The sequence below is a fragment of the Danio aesculapii genome, chromosome 2, assembly GCF_903798145.1.
Source record: "Danio aesculapii chromosome 2, fDanAes4.1, whole genome shotgun sequence".
Classification (NCBI taxonomy): Eukaryota; Metazoa; Chordata; class Actinopteri; order Cypriniformes; family Danionidae; genus Danio; species Danio aesculapii.
In genome coordinates, this window is record NC_079436.1 from 57,371,597 (window position 1) to 57,389,472 (window position 17,876).

General features: G+C 36.0%; 1 protein-coding gene across 2 annotated transcripts in view; it reads left to right on the top strand.

The window, feature by feature from the left end:
- Window positions 1–17,876, top strand: part of LOC130214590 (septin-9-like) — a 45,464-nt gene that overhangs the window by 12,879 nt on the left and 14,709 nt on the right. Inside the window, exons 1-5 of one of the 2 annotated variants that reach the window (XM_056446365.1) lie at window positions 1,794–1,955; window positions 3,246–3,419; window positions 9,517–9,645; window positions 9,768–9,849; window positions 10,017–10,154. In XM_056446365.1, the coding sequence (XP_056302340.1) occupies window positions 3,278–3,419; window positions 9,517–9,645; window positions 9,768–9,849; window positions 10,017–10,154 (491 nt within the window). In that variant the 5' untranslated portion in view covers window positions 1,794–1,955; window positions 3,246–3,277. Of the gene's footprint in view, window positions 1–1,793; window positions 1,956–3,245; window positions 3,420–9,516; window positions 9,646–9,767; window positions 9,850–10,016; window positions 10,155–17,876 lie in introns of those variants that run through there. The other variant, XM_056446373.1, reaches the window with a different exon arrangement.

Here is a 17,876-nt window from a genome sequence, read left to right on the forward strand (position 1 = left end):
GCACTTTTTAAAATGTGGAGTAAAGAATAATAACCAATAATTGAGATTCATTTGTATTTAAAATAAAAGATTGTCACTAACTCCCTGTCTTGCATGCTTCAGTTTATTTGTTTGTTTCTTAGCAGATGGTACACAACAGGTGCTGGCATCTTTTACTCTGAGGGCCAGCAGGACACTTGTGTAATCAATGGCACAAATGTTCATTGGTCTCACTGCATTAAATCATAATTAACATGCCCCCATCATTTTGCTTGCAAAAGACAAGTTCTATCCTAGATATAAAAAAAACTATTTTAAAATGTTTTGTGCATGGTAGATTTTTTCATATCTGCCCAATAAACACAATATCTTCAACTTAATATTGTTACTAAAGATTTGGTAGGCCCAGAACCCCAGCCTTGCTGACTCCAAACTGGCTAAACAAACAGGGATAGCATTCTACTTTGGCATTTAAAGCAGTGTGGTTCACTCAAGGTTAAAGTGTGGATTTCAAATGTGATTGACTGTTAGGTTAACATGAAAAATACAGTTCACAATAAACCATAAGGCTTTTCCGAAACAAACGGAAAGTTCTACCCATACAAAAAATAATTGCAGTAAACTGCAGTCATTTTTTGTAAGGGTAGGCCTCAGGGGTGAAATTTGTTGATGGGTTAAGTTTTACCTAGACCCATAATTTTATTTTAATTGACTTTAGGACTGTTTGCCAAATCTCCACACAAATTGAAAGACTGCATTAATCATGTGTTTTGGAACCAGAGATCTGAGCAACTGTAGAAAGTCGAGCTTAAAAGGCTTTTTAATATTTTCTGCTCTTTATGGCCTCTTAAGTTGTGTGTGTATTTGTATGCATTTTTCTTTGTGTTTTTTGAGTAAAACGAGTAAAATCTCTATTCTATATTATAATATTCTTTGTGTGCATGAGTCAAAATTGGGTTATGAAATGTTATAGATATCACACTTTTACAGTGAGGAGTTTTATTGGATAGTTTTGAAAAATAAGATCAAATTAAACAGTGCAAGAGAACCCATAGACAAGTTTTGGTACACTGCCCTGGTAAATGTTTCTAATTTGAATAATAAGAAATGGAAATTGGAATTAATGAGCAGGCAGTATATTTAGTTAACTAATTCACTGTTCTTAATTATCTTTAAATGGCATCAGTAACATGCTCTAGTCAAACATTTCACATGCTGCTTGTAATTGCCTTTGTGGTTGCACAGTATTTGGGGGTAAAGTTTCAGGCCCTTGTATGTCTGTTATCTCTGTGAAGTAGTAACTCACTTACAGGAAATGAGTAAAGAAAACAAACAGTTTTCTATGCAATGATACTGCACATAAGTCACACTGGCATACATCAATCACATCACTTTGCACTTGACACAATGATCATTTTGATAGTTTCTCTAAAATAAAAACTTAAGTGTTTGACTACAGCTGCTACCACTTCTAGTTTTCAGTTTTTAGTGTCTATTCTATTTATACTAAGTATTTAATAGTATGTACAGATGTGTAACAAACAGCATAAACTGTTTGCTTGAGTTACAAACCAGGATTTCATAGCTTCCACCTCAGGCATCTGATGAAGCAATATTGTGTTTCATAACTGATAGTTATGTTTGTACATGTCTATACCTTCAGTAAATTCCCCTTGTGTTACCTGCATGTATTGTATTGTTTATGTTTTTGATTTACATTTCAGGTATTTATTTTTTAAAATCATTATTTAAATATTTGGGTGTTTTTCTTTTTGTATCTTCTTGGTAAGGCTTTTTTGTAAGTGTCTGGACGCTCTATGAAAAGAGGAAGCCACGTTTAGACGTTATGAAAGGAAAAGCAGCTATCTTGTCCCCTCCCACTCTCACATAGTGAGTTGTGCTCTGTCAGATGTATTTTTCAACTTACTGAATCCTCCAATTCAGCATTGCAGACTGAATATCCTTTTCTCTTTTGGGTAAGTTTGTGGTAAACATTTAATTCATGTTTGTATTTTTCTTTCTTTTAATAAGGCTTCTGGTCAATTGATCATTTGAATTTAGAATTAAGGAATTAATTAAAGAATTAACAAAAGAGCTTTATGAAATGGTTTCGATAAACAATTGTGGAGTACACAGCACATTGCGAACGGTGTATGCTTGTCTGTTTACATATGTGTCTTGTTAATCTTAGGTAAAGGAATAACTGTTTGTGGTTTCTCTATCTTACTTAGTATGCTAGGTTTCTGACATCTCAAAAACGAAACAATGCAATAAAAAATGCACCACTTTAGAGCTAAAAGAAAGTCAAATTTAATGATGCATATAACGATTAAATCATGACTCGCAGAGGTCACATTTAAATCAATTACATGTGTGCACAGAGTGAACATTTCTATTTGTTGAAATAAAAAATTTCAATAGTAGCTGTCTCAGATTTAGTGGACCCCTAAACCTGTTAGGGGTTTACAGTGTTAAATAGCATATGTGCCATATCTTGTGCCAATATTTTATTATAGCCACTTGCAGACAAACCTAGTTTATTAGCTTAGAGGGTCTACATTTTTGTATAATACCTGAACAGTACACCAAGTGGATCTGAGAACCAGGGCTGGATTGACTTTTCATGACATAGGCAAAGAACATTTATGGGGCTTCGATCCCATAATTTTTGGCCCCTGTAAACATTCATTCATTAATTTTCTTTTCAGCTTAGTCCCTTTATTAATCCAGGGTTGCCACAGCAGAATGAACCGCCAACTTATCCAGCACATGTTTTATGCAGCGGATGCCCTTCCAGCTGTAATCCATCTCTGGGAAACATCCATACACACTCATTCACACTCATACACTATGGACAATTCAGCCTACCCAATTCACCTGTACAGCTTGTCTTTGGATTGTGGGGGAAACCGGAGCACCCGGAGGAAACCCACGTAAAGGCAGGGAGAACATGCAAACTCCACACAGAAACACCCTGTTAACATACTAAACTATATTTCGATATTTTGTTCTTTCATGTAGTAATTTTCTTTGAAAGTGTTTTAGAATTTTAGTGCTGTAAAATTACAGTGAAATAATAATATTAATTATGATAGATTTTTTCCTTGGAAGATTTAATTGTTGTAAAATGATGAAAACACAAGGTGTTTAGACAGCTATAACATTCACATTTTACATTTTATGAAAAATGTAAAAACTTTAAAACCTCCTCTGAATGCCCAATCTTTCTTTCTTTCTTTCTTTCTTTCTTTCCTTCCTTCCTTCAGGACCCGAGGTTATTACAAGTTTTTACGGAAATATGGCAGACGTAGGAAAGACACCTGTGGCACGGAATGAAAAGACCAGCAGTGAATTTGGCTATGTGGGCATTGATGCCATCTTGGAACAGATGAGGAGAAAAGCCATGAAACAAGGCTTTGAGCTTAACATCATGGTAGTGGGTAAGTTCAGGTGTTTGTGTGCAACAGTGTGTGCAGTTTTTGTATTAGTTGTGCATACTTAGTATTTATCTACAACCTTGAAATTAAATAGTTAGAGCTAATGTTATTCCTAAAATTAACACAAAATATGTGGTTTGTTCATTAAATTAGCATAATACAAAGTATTATTCAATATCTATATTAGTATCTATCTAGATAGTATTATTTAGTATCTATATAATAAAACAATATACAAAACAAAAAGATCAACAAAACATTATTTCTGTAATGGTTTAGATGTAGTTAAAATGTCGCCTGAGGAAAACATTTGCTGCTCAAAGTACGTTTAAACCTCTAAGTATCATCTGAAATTTCTTCTAAAATGAGCATTTAATTCAGGCTCTTATGTCTAGGTTCAGTAATTCTGCTTTCATGGCAAAGAATATGTTATTTTCATTGCCTATAAAACGAAGTAACTGAATATAAACAAGGATGAGGCTGAGAAAAAAAAATGCTGAATGTAGAAGGAAACTCCAGATGGCACTTAGAGGTTTTTGCATTTTAACTCTTCATATATAGTCATGGTATGAACAGAAAGTTCACATGTTATATCTTTGACTTCAAGTTCATTATTTCAAATGTAGACGCATGGCAAGCATGTGCAAAGAGGGAGGAAGGGTGTGCCCCATGCTTTGAACGTGTTTTAAATGCAACATGTATATAATTTTAGAACTCATTCATCATTCATTTTCTTTTTGGTTTATCCCTTTATTAATCTGGGGTCGCCACAGTAGAATGAACCGCCAACTTATCCAGCATTTGTTTTATGCAGCGGATGCCCTTCTAGCTGCAACCCATCAATGGGAAACACATACACACTTATTTACACACACTACGGACAATTTAGCCTACCCAATTCACCTGTACCGCATGTCTTTGGTCTGTGGAGGAAACCGGAGCACCCGGAGGAAAGCCACGCGAACACAGGGAGAACATGCAAACTCCACACAGAAATGCCACCTGACCCAGCCGAGGCTCGAACCAGCGACCTTCTTGCTGTGAGACAATAGCACTACCTACTGCGCCACTGCGTCGCCCCATTTTGGAACTTCTCACCTAAATAGTGTGTCATACGTAATCCCATTCTTCATTGAAAACCAGTGAAATACAAATTAATTGTGAAGCTATCGTTCTGTTTTTATTAAGCAGAGTGGTTTTAGTTATTGTCATTACTTCAAGATGGCTTGGATCCAGGCAGGTCAATTGAAGCTACAACCAAAATATCATATTTGTCACCTTTAACCAGTAAGGATTACTAAATCCTTAATTTAACCTTTGGGCAACAAAATGCCCTAGATGTCCCCAAATGACTCTAAAAGTTATGGCCTCTGTCTAAGGTCCAGTCTGTATTTTTCCAAGGCTATATTCACTGACCCATGTGCATCAGTATGGCACTGGTCCAGAACACTGCCTGGCAGCACAAATCCGACTCACTTCCAAAATTCAGCTACAATCTTTTTAAAAAACAAATATCTTCTAGTAAACTGATTTATTGTTCTCCAGCAGTAAATATGCTTACTTTTATTTATTTTATTTTTTTTGGCAGAATCTGCAGCATAGAACCTGTAGCCACTTGTAGAGTCTTAGAAGGATTGTGTTGTGACAGTGCTGCATGGAAGTCTTTTTCTTTGAGGACATAAGAACTGAGACAAAAGCCTTTGGCCCAATCCCAATTTTACCCCTTAGCCCTTGTCCTCACCCCTACCCCTCAAATTCTGCGTTCACGTGAAGGGCTAGGAGTGTCTCAATTCTTTTTAGCTTGAAGGCGTATAAGGCTAAGGGAAAGGGCTATAAATAGCCCTTGAAACTGAGATTTTTCAGGACCATACTCAAAACCAAGGGGTAAGAAAAGTATTTCCTAGAATACACCATCTACAACAACAGCTGCACACGGAAGTAAGGAGATTCACAAATTTGTAATTTTTACAACAAACTAGCATATGTTTTATTTCATAACAGCATTCATGTTTTACGGTCATGCTTTAAAAAAAAAAACACAAAAATAAAAACCGCTAAATTTTGCTGTCTATAATCCCTAATTCACATAATTCACATCTGTCACTTCATGACACTGGAATACCCAGTCAAAAAAGTCTAGTGTCTCGGAATGAGTGCCTTGTATAATGTTAATGCTGTTTTTGTGTGTTTACATTGATGAAAATGGCCATGGTGTAAATGCACAGTACAGTTACGATCTTTTTAACACATTAGATTGTAATGATAACATGATATCGATGCCTTCAGTGATTTCCTGAAGATAAATACCAAAAAATAATAATATTAATAATAACGCAACTGGAATAAGAGGTACAAACATTGAATTGGGATTGGTGGTTTGTGTCTCTGAAAGAGCATGATCATATTTAGTTTAACACACACACACAAACACACAGACACACACACACACAGACACACGCACACACACGCACACACACACACACACACGCACACACACACACACACACGCACACACACACACACACACACACACACACACACACACACACACACACACACACACACACACACACACACACACACACACACACACACACACACACAGAGAGAGAGAGAGAGAGAGAGAGAGAGAGAGAGAGAGTAGATGCTCTGGTAAAGCTGTTTGGTAACACTTTATTTTGATGGTCCATTTGAGTATTAGTAGACTGTCTGCTTAATATCTGTTGATACTGCTCCTTCAACAGACATTTAACAGACTATAAGAAACCTTGCAAGTACATGTCAACTTACACTAACCCCAACCCTTACCTCAACCTAACAGTCTACTTAACCTAACCTAATGAGAATTAGTTGCAATGTAACCTAAATTCAACAAACGGACCATCAAAATAAATTGTCACCAGCTTTTTAACATTAGCGGTGAAGATGTTTATTTTAGCTATGTAATATAAGCCACCAGACAGAGTAACCTAAAACAAAATATAGGCTAAATTATATTTAAACCTGATTAAAGAAGAGTTAACTTTTTAACCAGAGATGTATTGTGTTGTATTTTGAAGCTATAATGCAAACATGGACAGAAACTAATATCAACCTGTGTATAAACAGATGACTCTTAATAAAATATATCAATCCAGAGAAATTGTAATAAGACTGAGTGATAAGACACGATTCTTAAACGTGCATTAAACACAATGCTCTGCAGTTTACATGTTTTTTTAACTAAAATTACAAAAATATCAAGCTAATTTCACAATAAACATAATAAATTAAGAAAAGAATTAATTAGAAATTAGAATTAAACATAACTTATTCCTCTTTCTAAAGTGATGGCTGTGGAAGTCTTTGCTTAGTTACGCATAGAAAACTAACTGATGTGGCTGGCTTTGACTTTGCTGTGTCTCTTGTTTTCAGAATAAGAGTCCCACAAACATGATAATTTAATATAAACTTTGTTAACTTAAAAATAAGGGAGGAAAGGTATCATTGTTATAATCTGAAGAGCCAAGTTGGGGAGTGTGAATTAATGATTCCATATGCAACAAATCAGTCTGTGTATTGACTAATGATCTCCTGATGATGCGGCTGCACATCCGGTCCAGATGACGTAGAGCAGTGGTCACTAACAGACTAGGTCCAGACCCAGAAGCCATCCTATACAAACCCAGACCTACAACCTAGAAGTCTGCACGGCACAATTTTTTTAAGTCCTCGCTGGGTTTTATCCACTGTTTGTTCACCCATTCTCCAATTAGAACAGTTTTTTGTCTATCCGACTGTTCCGCTGAAATAAGACTAAAGAGAACAGCCAAAAAGTCTCTCTTTGCTTAATCTTTACATTCTGTACAGATCAGTCAGCATAAACAATTTTATTTAATTGATGAGTGAACATGTAAATCTACAGTGATATGTGTTCAGTTCAATGTTAAATGACAAAAAACATAGTAAAAAATATATATATATATATATATATTGTAATGAATTGATTTGATTTTACACGTTGTATACCAATTACATGTTGATGCAATACATGCATGTATAAAAATAATATTCTATATTCTGGTGAAGACAAATTCCAAAACACTCCAAAGTGGCTTGATAAAATTTAGATCTTGTGACTAGGGATGCTCAAAATAACCGATTAACCGAAATGGTGCATTTGTAACCGATTAATATTAAACGATTAAGCAATGCAAAAATATTATTTTATATATTTTTAAAGTTTGGCTGCATAAGAGGCTAATAACAATGAACGCGCTTTTTGCATTGAGGGGGGCATTTTTTGAATGGTTTACATACGACCGCGAGTGTTTTGTGTGCTGCTTATGCATCCTACATGGCTTACGTTATGCTGTTGCTCGCAGTTGAAATAAAACTTATCCCTATTTCCCTTAATTTTGCATAGTGATAACTCCTCACCAAACTGAGGCTTTCATTTTAAAGTTTATAAAACATGTATGCAAATTTATGCAATATCATATGTAAACAACAAAATAGTTTTATGCTACTTTACAAAAGTCAACATATGAGCCCTAAGGTTCAAATGCACTAGCAGCGCGCTCACATGAGCAGCGAGTGAAACGGGGGAAATAAGTCATTATGACATAATCTTTAAACTAATGACTTCTAAAATGTTAAAAAGGGGTTTTGTGACATAATAATAACAACAAAGCATTAATTAAATGTCTATTTTCAGTGGAGCGATTGATTTAATAGCCTGATATTTTTATTTGACAGAAGAAAAAAAAAACATGATTAGGAAAAACAGCCTATGCCGGTTCTTAAAAAGAATTCAGTCAGTTTTTTCATTTTGTAATCTAAATTTATCATTTAAATGAAAAATATCTAGGTCAGGCCTGTTATTTTATTATTTTTATTTAGTTTATAGTTTTTTTTCTATGCTGTCGGAAACACTGCAGGTGCGTGAAGATGTTCTGTATGCTGTTCGTATGTTAAAATAAATCAGTATTTTAAAATATTTAATGTGTCACAAAAGAGACACGTCAATTTTTTAAATTAAATTGTATTTTAATATTTCTCTGTTAATGGTTAATATTCGGTTAACGAGCTGCGGTTGTCGGTTGGTAAAATAAACCGAAATGAGCATCCCTACTTTTGACTGTGCAGGCCATGGAAGATGTTCAACTTCACTTTTTTATTTTCTTCAAACCACTCTGTCACCAGACCTTCGTTTCCATTTCCATGAAGTAAACTTTTTTTTTTCTACTATGCCTAGGAATACCTAGATTTTCTTTATAGAACACCTTTAAATTGTGCAATGTTTGAGGGAGCAGCCATTTATAGTAGTGTCCGAAAACATAGTGGAAATTCTGAAGTGCACTTAGTCAATCCCAAAATGCACCGAAATAAGCAAGAGAATACCCATAATGCACTGTGAGAATTTGTGCGTCAAATAATTTTTTTTGCCTCTGCCCTTTGTCTTTATTGGGTTTTTTTTTCACATTCACAAAGTTTATAAAATATATTATTTCCACAGCCAGAAGACATAAACGCATTGGCTGAAATAGAGTTTGGAAAGGAAGCTTCAAACAAACAGAAGTAGAAAAAAAATTTGTTCAAAGTTTATGCGTAGGAAAAAAGATACATTTTGTCTGCAAAGTTCATTCTTACATGTGAAAGATGTGGTGAAGGATCTTTAAAACTACAACATACAGTAAACAAATGATCATGTTTACATATTCTGCACACAGCACACATATTGTTTAAATGATTAGTTTTACTTCAAGAATGCACATTTCCTAATAATTTACTCAACCACATGTCATCCAAGATGTTTTTTTCTTTCTTCGGTCGAAAAGAAAAGAAGGATTTTTAGAAAACTTTTCAGGAAATTTCTCCATGCACAGTAGTAGACTTCTATTGTGGTCATTGCTTTAAACTTCTGCATGATCTACACGAGTTAAACAGTTACATGATCATTTTATATATATAAAAAAAGAAAATGTAATTTAAATATATGTAAGTACACATAGTCTAAGGTTAATTGTGTGTTATTTATTTATTAAATATAATAAAATAAAGGTAAAATAAAATCAATTCACTAACTGTGACATTAATTTGTATTTTTATTTTTCTACAGGTCAGAGTGGTCTGGGTAAATCCACATTGATGAACACACTTTTTAAATCTAAAGTGAGTCGCAGATCTGTTATGACAACAGAGGAAGAAAGAATTCCTAAGACCATCGAAATAAAGTCAATCAGTCATGGTAAAAATGCCTACAGAACTGAAACTGCAATGCAGCTGCTTACCCACAGAGGGATAAGTCTTATTATAATAATTCTGAATCTGGTTATATTCATTCACCACTTTAAACCTTTCTTTTTGCAGATATTGAAGAAAAAGGAGTGAGAATGAAGCTGACCGTCATTGACACACCAGGGTTTGGAGACCAAATAAACAACGAGAACTGGTCAGTGTCTCTGTGATAATCAGCCTGTTTTGATATCTGCCATGTTGCATGCACTAATATGTAATACATGAAGACTAGCTTAATACCACTGTAGTTGTTGTTCAAATAAAACTTTTTTTTTATTCTGTATTTTTGTTTGTTCCCCTCTCTTTTTGATCTTTATGTAGCTGGCAGCCCATCATGACGTTCATTAATACACAATACGAACAGTATTTACAGGAAGAGATCAACATTGACAGGAAGAAGAGAATTCCAGACTCACGAGTCCACTGCTGCATATACTTTATTCCTCCTACCGGACACTGGTGAGACACACATGTATACATGCACACACACACGTACTGTACATGCCAAATACAACCATGCCAAAATTATTTTGCTATGTGTACATTACATTCTTTTAGATGTCAGAGGGCTTTGTTCAGATGTGTTGTTTTTAATAGACAATCATTGGGTCAATCTAATTTGCAATCTGATTACTGTACTTAACAGTGGTGAAATCAGGGTGAATCAGGTTTAAATGCATTTTATTTTTAAAATAGTGTTGTTTCCATCTAAAGGTGAAAAATATTAAAATTTTATGTAGGAATTCAAAATATTACAAGAAACTTTTGTGAATATAACACTGTTTCCATCCCATGTTTTCATTATCATCACTTGCTGAGAAACTACTGTGTGAATGATAAGGATTTTTGTGACAATGAGGAAACAACTTAAAGTATTTGTTCCTTGAAATTAAATAAGTTGCACCTCAGAGCTGCAGTCAGCATGCATAATAACAAACTCTGTCAGTTTATCCTGCATTTGGAAGCAGATGCGTTGTGTATAGGAACATAATCATGGGAGACATTATAGAATGTAATTATACAAAAATCATTTTTAGGATGGACTTTTGCTAAAGTATATGCAGAATTATTAAAACAATGTGCACATTAGTGCTACAAGAGTTTATATATAAACTAGGGCTGCCAATCTATTACCCTTTTTGGTAAAACTTTATAATAACTACACACTATGAATCATTTATTAAGCATTGGCATCTAGTGAGTTCATTACTTGTTAAACATTAAGTCTGCATTAATAAACGTTAGTAAGCAGTTTATAACTGCAGCCACAAATGCTCTATTCTTGACTTATAACCACATTTATAAAGTGCTTAATAATTGTACTTTTATAATTTGTGACTGGTTGATTTTTCATTACTAAATGAAGTATTGCATTATATACAAACCATTTGTATTTAAGAGTACTTGGAGATTTTTAGCGATCATTCAGAATGAGTTAGTAAATGATTAGTAAACTATTGAAATTAACGTTTATATATCTTATTATTCAGGCATATAGTAATGGTTACTAAGTATGTTAATAAATGATTTATTAACTCAACTTCATGCAGTTTTGTGACCTAATCTAAAGTGAGGACTATTTATGTTTTATAAATCCCTGATAAATGATAACTAAAGGCTTGGCTTCAAATGACTAATAATCGTTGCAATCTTATCTAAAATGTGAAATTACTATAAAGTTTAAACATGGCTGAATAACAGGAATGTCAAAATACGACATACAATTGGATAAAACAACATTTAACAACATAATAAGATGCAATGTTTAAACTGTACAGTAATTTTATTTTAGATAAGGTTGCAAAGATTTATTTTTCACTTGAAGTACAGTATCATTTGTGTATCTTCAAACGAATAGAAATGAATGATGTCGTTTATGTTCTATTTTCCTGTTTAGAATATATCTGAGCCTTTAACTGTCATTTATAAGGGATTTATAAAGCATAAATAGTCCATGCTTTAGCTTAGGTCACAAAGTGGATGAAGTTGAGTAATAAAGCATTTATTAACATACAAATTAACTATTAGTATATGCCTGAATAATAAGATATATAAATGTTAATTTGAATAGTTTATTAATCATTTAACTCATTCTGAATGATCTTAAAAAAACAACCAACTATGCTTAAATAACTGGTTTGTAAATAATGCGATACTTAATTTAGTTATGAAAAATATGTCATTTACAAAGTATAAAAGTGCAATTATTAAGCACATTATAAATCTGGTTATAAGTCAAGAATAAAGCATTTGTAGCTACAGTTATAAACTGCTTACTAATGTTTGTTAATGTAGAGTTATTGCTTAACAAATAATGAATTCACTATTTGCTAATGCTTAATAAAAAATTCATAGTGTGTAGTTATTATAAAGCGTTACCCAATTGGTAATCATGATTAATCGCATGATTGCCATGATTCTTAACTCTTTACAAATATACAAAAAATTAATATTTTAATATTCCAACAAAACAAGCCTAACATAAAATAAATCTGTAAAATAATGTCTCATGGGACATTAACGTTGGTCAAAACATCATTTCAAATAAAAAGTAATCTTGGACACCAGATGTGCTACAAGTAAAGCTTATTGAAGTTCTCTGTCAGCAAGCACTCTGCGTGTATTCAGCCATTCAGCACATTCAGCACATTAGTGTTAATTAGTTGATTATATACTATGAGTAGTTACAGTAGCTAGTCTTGTCTCTGCCTCAACAAATAAAGTCGAAACAAAACGATAGTTTAGTAAATCATTTGCTAATGATTAATTAAAATAGATAGCTTGCAGTTTAAATGCATGTCTTCGGATGGTTGTGGTAATTAACACATTCATTGATATCATTATGTTATATAATATGTAATTAGGAAATTAATACATTAAGACATTTATGTAATTTATGAATCATATAGATTAGATTGTTTTTTTATTTTTATTTTTTTGTCATGCAGTATTCATTAATAACGGTTTTAGTTTTAACTCGTGATTATCTGTGCATTAGTTAAGCATTAATTAATGCATATTAGTACACCTATAGTGTAAAGTGTTAGCAAATAGGTTGATTGAAAGATACAATCAACCAGCATTGCGGTCCACTGCTGTATAAAATGTTTTCTTGACATATTATTAACAATTTTAGGGCAATTAATGTTGGTTAATTGTTAACTTAAAATATTGAATGGAAAGAACTAACAAATTCACATTTCCTTGAGTGTTAATGGGAGGAACCTGTGTGTGTGTGCATGCACGTATGTGTGTGTGTGTGTGTGTGTGTGTGTATGTTTGTGTGTAATGGGGCCAGGGGAAATGGCATTGTGTGGTCCTGGAAGTGGTTTTGTTTGCTATCTTATTTTCTAGGTGTATACTGTATGTAGTATTTGCACAGGAGAGAGGAAGAAGGATGGTTAAGCCATTTTAAGAGGTTATTTCCTTCTGTGAGTGTGTGTTGGTATGAGCACAGTGTTATTAGATACTGTCTTGCAGCTGCTGCGTGCTTATAAGATATCTGAACAGCTGCTCATCTTGCCACATGTCACACATAAGACTGCAGTTCCTGTGTTGAAAATCTCTTAACAGAGTATCAATGTAAAAATTTTGGAGCCAATAGGGCAATGTGCCCAAAATCTGTGCTCTGACCAAAGGCTAAATTTTGCATTGCTCATTGTTGTACAACTGGCATAACCTAGTGAACGATTGAACATCATATTATGACAAATGAGTGATTACTAACATTACTTTGGTAATGTACTTTGGATTACTTTATTATTATTATAATTATTATTATTATTATTATTATTATTATTATTATTATTATTATTATTATTGTTGAATTCTACAGTTCCTAGATAGACACTCTTTAACAAACTCTTTTTTTTATTACAAAACAAAACAAAAACATGGTTGCTAAAGAGCATTTAGAAACACATATTTAACTTTCTGTTTTATAAGAAAACAAAAATGTTTGCATTGTGTTAAAATCTTTTCAAATCAATAGGGATTTTTTCTTTTCTTTTTTTTATTTTCCAAAGCCCCACCGCAATTTTCTATGTCCAAGAAGCTTTCTGTATCAGCCGTGGCACTCCCGTATTAATTTGTTGATTCCTCAATGAAATAGGGAATGATTTCTGGGAACAATTACATAATGATTTCAGACAGAATCAGACATAATGGTCTGCAATATGCATATGAGGGATATATTCAGGATGTGATGTAACTGGATATGGAAAAAAGATTAAAGCTATCTTATGATGGGAAGTTCAGAATCATTTTAATATAATTATCTTCACAAACAGACACAAACAGTTGCATGTCAAAAAGAATACTTTGCATCTAGGAAATTATAAGAAACAGTAAAAATGAGTCTTCACGCAATGCAGTTTAAATCAATTGTAGCTAATCTCACCTGTAACAAGTCCTCAGGTAGTTCACATATTTGTTTTGAACTCTTTTAGATTAGATTAGATAGATTAGATTCAACTTTATTGTCATTACACATGTACAAGTACAAGGCAACGAAATGCAGTTTCAGTCTAACCAGTAGTGCAATAGCAGCAAGTGCAGGATATAGGTATAAGTTATAAAGTGCAGTTATAGAAGAATTATGGTAATATTTACAGATGGATGGACTATGAACATTATATACAGGTTGTATTAGCTATGAACAGATTTAAAATAAATGAATATATGTGCAGGATGCTATTAATAGCAGAAGTGTGCAGACAGATAAACATAATTACAAATGTCCATGTGCAGTGGGTATGTACAGTTCAAGTAAATGAATCAGTGCAATGAATATGTGCAAACTTTAAATGTGCAAATGTTAAATAGTGCAGTGATTGTGAGGAGTATAAGTTAGAGGAGTGTGGGGGGTGTATTGGGGGGGCAAAAGAGTCAGTGAGGGGCAGAGTTCAAAAGGAAGACAGCTCTGGGGAAAAAGCTGTTCCTCAGTCTGCTGGTTTTTGTCCGGGGGAGCCTGAAGCACCTGCCGGAAGGCAGGAGAGAAAACAGTCTGTGAGCAGGGTGAGAGGTGTCCTTAAGAATACTGCGTGCTTGGCGCAGACAGTGTTTCTTTTGGATATCCTCTATGGCTGGCAGTGTAGTCCCTGTGATGCGTTGGGCAGTTTTCACCACCCGCTGCAGTGCCTTACGCTCAGCAACAGAGCAGCTTCCATACCAGACTGTGACGCAGTTGGTCAGGATGCTTTCTATTGTGCAGCGGTAGAAGTTCACCAAGACAGCTGATGAAAGCTGGTTTTTCTTTAGTTGCCTCAAGAAGGCGCTGGTGAGCCTTTTGACCAGGCTGGAGGTGTTGGATGTCCAGGAAATGTCCTTTAAGATGTGGGTCCCCAGGAACTTGAAGAATGAGACAGGCTCAACGGCCATCCCATTAATGTGGATGGGATCATGCGAGCCTGTTCGTCCCTTCCTGAAGTCCACAATGAGCTCCTTGGTCTTGTTGGTGTTAAGGAGCAGATTATTGTCGGTGCACCATGTGGCCAGATGCTGTATCTCCTCCCTGTAGGCAGTCTCATCATTATTGCTGATTAGACCAATCACTGTGGTGTCATCTGCAAATTTGATGATGGTGTTGGATCTGTTCACAGGCCTACAGTCGATGGTAAAAAGGGAGTAGAGGAAGGGGCTCACCACGCAGCCCTGTGGTACACCAGTGTTGAGTGTGACGGTGGTGGAGCAGATGTGGCCTGATCTAACATTCTGTTAGTCAGAAAGTCCATAACCCAGTTGCAGAGAGACGTGTCGATATCCAGGTCTCTGAGTTTGATCAGTAACTTAGAGGGTATGACTGTGTTGAATGCTGAGCTAAAGTCAACAAACAGCATTCGTGCATAAGTGTATTTATTGTCCAGGTGTGTGAGGACAGAGTGCAGTGCCATGGAGACGGCATCTTCTGTGCTCCTGTTGCCACGGTAGGCAACCTGATGTGGGTCCAGTGTGGATGGCAAAGAGTCTTTCAGATGTGCCAGGACCAACCACTCGAAGTACTTCATGATGACGGGTGTGAGTGCTACAGGGCGGTAGTCATTCAGGCATGTTGGGCTGGAGTGTTTGGGCACTGGCACAATAGAGGTGGTTTTAAAGCATGTTGGCACAGTTGCTACGTTAAGTGACAGGTTGAAAATGTCTGTGAATACCCCAGTGAGCTGTTCTGCACATGCTTTGAGGACGCGCCCAGGGATACCGTCTGGTCAAGCAGCCTTGCGCACATTGATCTGACTCAGTGCGGTGTAGACTTCTGAGTGGGTGAGTGTGATAGGTGAGTGGTCGGTTGAGGTAGTGTTCCTGGTGTAGGGTTCTGTATTGTCTCTTTCAAAGCGGGCATAAAAGTCATTTAGCTCGTTCAGGAAGGAGACATTTGTGGCTGAAGGGGTGGACTGGCTGGGCTTGTAGTTGCTGATGGCCTGGATGCCCTGCCACATGCGCCGAGGATCAGAGTTGGAAAAGTGCTCCTCTAGCTTTAGCTTTTAGCAGTGCTTGGCCTTTTTGATGCCCCTCTTCAGATTAGCCCTGGAAGTGCTGTAGGCCTGTGCATCCCCTGATCTGAAGGCAGTGTTGCATGCCTTCAGCAGGAGGCGCACCTCCTTGTTCATCCATGGCTTTTGATTTGGGTATGTGGTGATCTGTTTCTGGGTTGTAACACTGTCTATGGTGGTGTTGATATATTCCAGAACATAGGAAGTGTAACTGTCAATGTCTGTGTGAGAGCCACATGTGGCCTGGGAAGCAAACATACTCCAGTCTGTGTGTTCAAACCTGTCCTGGAGTGTGGAGTCTACCCCCGCTGGCCACACTTTGATGGTCCTTACTGATGGCTTCACACGGTTGACGAGGGGTGAGTACTTGGGGGTGAGAAACAAAGAAAGGTGATCTGATTGACCCAAGTGGGGGAGGGGGGTCACAGCATATGCTTCAGCCATGTTTGTGTAAACTTTGTCTAAAGTTTTGTTTCCCCTTGTGTGGCAGAAAATGTTTTGGTGGAATTTGGGGAGCACTGTCTTTAAGTTTGAGTGATTAAAATCCCCCGCAACAATAAAAGCAGCCTCCGGGTGAGCAGTCTGTTGTTTGCTGATGGCTGCATGAAGTTCATTCATAGCAAGCTTGGCATCAGCGTCGGGAGGAATATAAGCAGCAGTTATTATGGTGGAGGTGAACTCTCGTGGCAGATAAAACGGTCTACATTTAACCATTAGAAATTCCAGGTTAACAGAGCAATGTCTCCCAACGATGACAGAGTTTGTGCACCAAGCTTTGTTAATATAAATGCATAATCCTCTGCCTCTGGTCTTACCGGAGTCATCCGCCGTTCTGTCTGCTCGGAATGTTTGATGCTCAGTTAGCGATACAGCGTTTTCTGGTATCCCGCTGTTTAGCCATGTTTCTGTGAAATCATAACATTACGGTTCCATAATCTTTTGCTGTGGTTGATGCGCAGTCGAATCTCATCCATTTTGTTCCCCAGTGACCGTACATTGACGAGAAAGATGCTGGGTAAAGAGAGCCGGTGTGGTGTTAGCTTTAGCTTAGCCCTTAGCCCGCCGTGCTTCCCCCGTCTTTGTTTACATTCTCTGTGCCGCCTTCGAGCACTTCCGCCTGGCCGGGTAGGGCACTCAGGCCCGGGTGTTCTGGCGATCTCAGGGATAAGTCGAAGATTGTTAATAAAACTGTCCGGAATGCACAAACCAATATCCAAGATGTCCTGTCAGGTGTACGATGTAAAGGCACTGCTGTTCTGCACGAACAGACCCGAAATGAGCAGGAATAATACTGCAAAATTGCAGAAACTGGAGAGACGCTGAGCCTCGCGAACTGAACACGGCGCCATTTTTTAAATAGGAAAATAAACAAACAAAAAGCAAAGTTAAATTGTTTCACAAAGTGATAAAGTTTAATTAATAAATGTCATACCCATTAATGAATATGGCTTTGTTAGAAACATAAAATAAAATGAAACAAAAACCACCAATGAGGAATCTTCCTCTATGAAAGGATCATGAGAACAATAGATACAGGTTTTCAAAATATCAGACTGTCTGTTCTCATGTCAGGGTACAGTGCATCTGGAAAGTATACATTGCTTTTCACTTTTTCCACATTTTTTTACATTATAGCCTTATTCCAAAATGGATTGCATTCATTTATTTCTTCAAAATTGTATGCACAATACCC